At 39.6% G+C, this 5,929-nt stretch overlaps 1 protein-coding gene across 2 annotated transcripts in view; it reads left to right on the top strand.

The window, feature by feature from the left end:
• Positions 1-1,684: 1,684 nt before the first annotated feature.
• The window catches only part of si:dkey-122a22.2, a 33,176-nt gene continuing 28,931 nt past the window's right edge, over positions 1,685-5,929 (top strand). For both annotated transcript variants that reach the window (XR_006824432.1, XM_046044912.1), the window contains exons 1-6: positions 1,685-1,853; positions 2,357-2,519; positions 2,721-2,792; positions 2,944-3,020; positions 3,600-3,700; positions 5,171-5,287. Coding sequence is in view for 1 of the 2 variants with exons in the window: in XM_046044912.1 (XP_045900868.1) it covers positions 1,794-1,853; positions 2,357-2,519; positions 2,721-2,792; positions 2,944-3,020; positions 3,600-3,700; positions 5,171-5,287 (590 nt within the window). In the remaining variant the exon portion in view is untranslated. The remainder of the gene's footprint in view (positions 1,854-2,356; positions 2,520-2,720; positions 2,793-2,943; positions 3,021-3,599; positions 3,701-5,170; positions 5,288-5,929) is intronic.

The following is a 5,929-nucleotide window of genomic DNA, read 5'->3' as shown; positions in this document are numbered from 1 at the left end:
TTCAAACTGTAGAGTGAAACTACAGTAGTCTGACTAGACCATCCTTCTCTCAGTCCTAATTATGTGGAGCTGGAACAGAAGTGAAAGGCTAAGAAGGCCCTGCATCATTAGCTTTAATCAACCCTGCATACCCTGAAACAAAGACAACACATGCACACATTCACACATGTTTGATCCACCATCCTCGTGGGCACATCTCATTGACATCTAATGCATTCCCTAGCAGCTAACCGTACCCTTAACCATCACAACTGCATGCCTAACCTTAACCCTGATCCTACCCCTAACCTTAACAAAATTGTAACCTGAACCCTAAAACCACATCTTAACCCTTAAAAAGTGGTCTGTACTCGTGGGGGCCTCAAACTTTGTCCCCGCTGCTACATGAGTTCCCATGGGTCAGTGTTCATTCAGGTTAAAGTCCCCACCGAGATATAAGAAAATGAAACACACACACACACACACACACAGCTAGTCTGACAGTGAGTCAATACCTTACATTCATCATTTCAGTCCAGCCAGGCTTTTTAATTACTGCAATGAACCTGCTGTACGTACAGGGTTTATTGTTGAAGTTTTGCTTTGTCTAGACACTATTTAATGGATAAATAGGCAGGGTAGTCTGGCTTTGTTCTCTCTTTGGTGAATATGAACAAATGGGAGAAATACATCTTTGCAGCTACTTGACTCTGAATTCTGAATGCGAACAAATATAAGTTCTCACAGTCCCGTACTGGTGACACGTTTCTGTTGTGATGAACTGCCTAAAATGTGACTCTTTTCCTAAAACCATTAAGCTTAATTATCTGATGTCTCCCTGGTGTCTGAAACATGCAAGATGAGCAACAAGCACTGTGTGAAATCTGTGTGAATGACGCAGAATACATCAGCATGGATGTCACAGTGAACCCAATGTCACAAACCAGAACACTTTGGCATGCCACACATGTGTGACTACAAAAAACTATGGCAATTAGCATATATTACTCGTCTTAGAAGCAGCAGTCCTGCGCATCATAAATGTGTTATTATACATAATGAGGGGTTGATTGATTGTTCTTAGAAGAATAGAGAACAACACAGCCCCAATTTCTGATATGTAGGCTATTTGGTTATACATGCAGTCTAAATTTTCCATATGTTTAGTCATTGACCTCCAGTTTGTATGAGGGTGCATTTAATTTGAAAGTGTGAGCTGTTTAAATAAGAGTCTAATTAAATGGTGAATATGAGCCAATTTAATGTTAATCTTGCTACCTTTGCTGGTGAGTGCAGTACATTATGATGCATGAATACAGGATGTAGTATAGTGTCCCCTGCAGGCCAGTAGTTATACTACTATAATCCTGCATGTGCCTGACAGAAAAGACAGAGACATACAAAAACAAAATAAACCACCAATAAGGCAAATAAAATAAATAAATAAGCATAAAGCAATCATCAACATACAAAAAACGATTATTTATGGCATTATTTATGTATTTCCAATTTATAATTCCAATGTCACGCTTGTTTTTCTAGCTCAGTATTAAATTAGTCTACCACTAATTTCCACCACCATATTTCTTTTTTAGTATTGATATAATTGACAAATGGGTGTGTGTTTACCCATTTAACGTTACCAAGAACAGCGTTTGCTGTGGGCGGCCACAATATAGAGCAACGCGCGAGCAAGTTTTGTCTCTCGTCAGCTTCTGTACCTTCACCAGGAAGTTGCTACAATTTCATTCATTCCAGTTCAGTTCACGGACTGTAGAGTTTATGCATTAAGTATTACAACACTTTATTTCAAAATGCGTAGACGAACCGAAGCTCAAGCACCAAGCAATGTACCCGTCAATGCTGATAGAAAGGTAATGCAACGTTAGCGATAGCTAGCTTCCCATAGCTAACTTACTGTGTCTGTTAAATTAGCTAACAGTAGCTGTTCGCCAAGTCTTCGTTCGTTCAAGTCGAAAGCTGTCGTCAAAGTATGTCAGCTACGGACGTTTTCCTGCTCTTATTCTGATTTCTCGTTATGTGGAGCATGACTCAGAATCCGTCCCTCAGATTTGCACAATTTTAATAACTCTGCTTATATACAGCTTACTCACTTCTTATCCCTATTAATATATATATATTTAAAACATATTAACAACAGTTCTCTTATTCAGCATGCATCTAGAACAATAAAATTACAATATTTGCAGCTGTTTGACTAGTGAGAAGGTCAAATCTACCAAAATGTTAACCCAGATACCCTCAATTAACCTTTGGGGTTTTGATGAAAAATATTTTTGCAGGGCATGGACTCTAGGATGCTGTAGTCAGGACAGTGTGTGAGCTAACACTGCATTTTCTTCTCTACATAAACTAGGATCCGGATCAAAGACTGCACAGCCCAGCTGCAGCAGAGGGCAGAGTGTCTTACAGCTCTATGCTCATGAACATTGGAAAGTGTTTACTTTTAATCATCATCATCCCTCCGTTCCTCAACTATGCATCATTGCAGAGAGAAGGACAAATGCTCTTGCCTAAAGGTGTTTTTTCTAAGACCAACAAAGTCATTGTTCCTTTCAGTTTAATTTTAGATTTTTTTTAAATAAATTTATTAAATGTATAAAACTATTAGACAGCATCCAGTGGGATATAGTCTGTAGCTTTTTGTTATTGTTTTGCCAAATGAGAAGTCTCCTGTAAATCCTAATCTTTCTGTCTATTCTTTTCCCTCTTACATCCAGATAGCCAGATTGTTGATGTTGGTTTGGGTCAAAAGATGCATCTTTTGTGTAAAGGACAAGGACAACCAGTTGGTAATAAATACTATGAAGATAATCTATGATCTGCCATGAAAGGTTATGAAAAATGATCAACATTTTTCAGGCACATGGTCTTATGTCTGCGTGGCTTGTTATTGTCTTTTAACTGAGCACAGCACACCCTAACCCATTTATTTTTCTTTAGTCATACTGGATGCACCAACTGGAATGTCCTCAGACGTCTGGTTGCATGTCCAAGAAAATGTGGCCTCATTAACAAAGGTGAAAATTACACAAATATTGCTGATTGTATTGAATGGTTGTAATTTGAAAAGCTTTTTTATTACTATGTTAAAACAAGATGCCTCATTCACAAAAGGTGAGTTAGCATACAGTACTGACCTTAGTTCCTCCTTTGACCTTTCTCTGGAATCAGTTACTAATGCGGCCATGTTGTTTGTTGTCGGGGGCATGCAGGGACAGTCCTTGCAGTGGCTCTGCCACATCCACTCTGCTCAACAAGGACTCAGTACAGCAGAAAGTCTGGGCTGACAGCTTGCCCCATGTTGTTTGTTTGAAATGTGACCCAAACAAGGTCACAGGCTTGTTGGGGATGACCTAGATTCATCTGAACTAAATCACATAAGCAGTGACAAAAACAAACAGGCGGGGTATTGTTTACAACTGTATCTGTATCTTATTTTTCTGTGTTACTCAGCCATCATGCATTTTTAAAGTGCCCACACAGGATAGGGTTGGGCTGAGTCCTTAATGAGAGCATATTGTGTGAATGTAGAGCAAGGTGCATTTAAAAATCCCTCTAAACCTGTGGTGTCCCTGTTTGTTTGTCACACTGCTCAGGTTTGCACCTATGACAGAATGGGACTGGGCTTCAGCAAGCGGCTGTTGCAGAATGAAACCACAGGAACTGAGAAAGTTTGGGGGATGTCAACAACTGGACGGTTTGTACACTAATGGCATTTTGAGTGGCATATAAAATGTGGGGTAACATTATTTTTTTTGCAAAGCATGCTGCTGTACACAAAGTCTACACTGTAAACATAATGCCACCATTTCAAAATGTTCTTTTATTGCCATGAAGTGGTTTCTGAGTAAGTGAATGGGCTGTTTTACACCTGTCAACTTCCTTTTCGCCATCAACAGAGGCGGCTGATGTAGGTCATGTATTATCTAATGTCTATTTAACATCCAAGGCAATTCATTTATGTGGACAATCCCAAGGAATTGATGCTTGTTATTTTATTACCGAACACAGAGCAAAAGCAGCATTTGAGAGGTTGGAACCATAGAATTTATTAAGCTTTTGCTTGGAAATTGACTCAAGACGGTTGATTGATTATCTAGATTGTTGCTAATTAATTTTCTGTTGATCGACACATTTTTTCACCTCTATAAATAACTAAAAGGATTAATCAGTTATACAAATTGTTGCAGATTAATGCTATCTGTTGATCAAATTAATCATTTCAGCACTAGATCAGTCAGATTGTGAAAATGATGCAGGGCCTGCATCTAGTGCAATAAAGCACATCAAATTCAGTTTCGTATTATTTACTACTATACAGTATTTATCCACTGGGAATCAATATTTCCTTGATAAAGTGGCTGCTTGGGACATTATTGTCCTTACTGGAAGTGTAGACTAGTGTGCGGGTGGAGAACTTGTGCCTTCACACCATGGTCTTTGACATCGTAACGCGTTTGTTGAGTCTTAAATCTGCCAGAGGTATGAGCAGGCGTGGTTCTCTGACGGCCAGCAGACTAGTTTACCTTGGCATCTAGCCCAGTAAGCGGGCAGCTGCCCATTTGAGATGCAAGCAATCAATTTCCCAGAATTCAATATCTCAAGGAGTTTGATGACTTCTCAACCTTAACCCTTGGAGTCTCTCCATTGCGGTGTGACACCGCAGGTTTGATTTATTGGCACAACAAACAGCAGATGTCTCTCGGAGAGGAGCTGCTGCATCTCATGTAATGATGATGCGTCCTCTGATGATATAAGTTTGTTTTTCCTGCGGATTGCATTGAAAAGGAGCCAGCAGTCCCTTACTTTACGCTGTCATTTGGGTTTCAGCAGTGCTGTTTATTTTGGTGCCACGTCTGGAAAGAGATTAAATAGAAAACTTAAAATACTGCTGACCTTTTATTCAGTTGTTACCATTCTTAATTTTAAGAATATGTAAAACTTCCCTCTTAGGTTATTTCTGCTTTTTAATAATGACTCGCTAGTACGTTCTTAATAAACCTGTTAATGAGCAGATTAGAGATGAATAAGATTAATGATGGCCTGTGGTGTTCATCTTTCACGCTGGGAGTCCTAGTCCCACCTAACTGAATAAATAAACCTCCTGGCCCAGTTTACAGCGTGCCCTGGTTTTGTGCAGAGATAGATGAATGTTGTTGTCTTCCAGCATGGTGGATGATCTACACAGACTCCTGCAGGCTGCTGGAATAGCCAAGCCCTTCATCCTGGTGGGCTCTGAGCTCGGCACACTCAATGGCAGGTTTTACAGCCACATTCATGATGTGTAAGTATTGCTGAATGGAAATGCGTAGCTCCACTAATTCTACACATAGAGGTTAGTTAACTTGTCATGTGGAGTACTACTTATCTTGTGAAAACAGTTCACAACAGACAGAGCTTTGTTAAATCTGAGAAAGTAACCCTGATTTTATCCTCAAGGTTACAGTGAGGAAAATAAGTATTTGAACACCCTGCTATTTTGCAAGTTCCACTTAGAAATCATGGAGGGGACTGAAATTGTCATCGTAGGTGCATGTCCACTGTGAGAGACATAATCTAAAGAAATCACAATGTATGATTTTTTAACTATTTATTTGTATGATACAGCTGCAAATAAGTATTTGAACACCTGTCTATCAGCTAGAATTGTGACTCTCAAAGACCTGTTAGTCTGCCTTCAAAATGTCCACCTCCACTCCATTTATTATCCTAAATTAGATGCACCTGTTTGAGGTCGTTAGCTGCATAAAGACACCTGTCCACCCCATACAATCAGTAAGAATCCAACTACTAACATGGCCAAGACCAAAGAGCTGTCCAAAGACACTAGAGACAAAATTGTACACCTCCACAAGGCTGGAAAGGGCTACGGGGAAATTGCCAAGCAGCTTGGTGAAAAAAGGTCCACTGTTGGAGCAATCATTAG

Source organism: Micropterus dolomieu, linkage group LG03 (genome assembly GCF_021292245.1).
Source record: "Micropterus dolomieu isolate WLL.071019.BEF.003 ecotype Adirondacks linkage group LG03, ASM2129224v1, whole genome shotgun sequence".
NCBI lineage: Eukaryota > Metazoa > Chordata > Actinopteri > Centrarchiformes > Centrarchidae > Micropterus > Micropterus dolomieu.
Note: the sequence above shows the minus strand (reverse complement) of the source record. Positions and strands in the feature narration are given on the sequence as shown.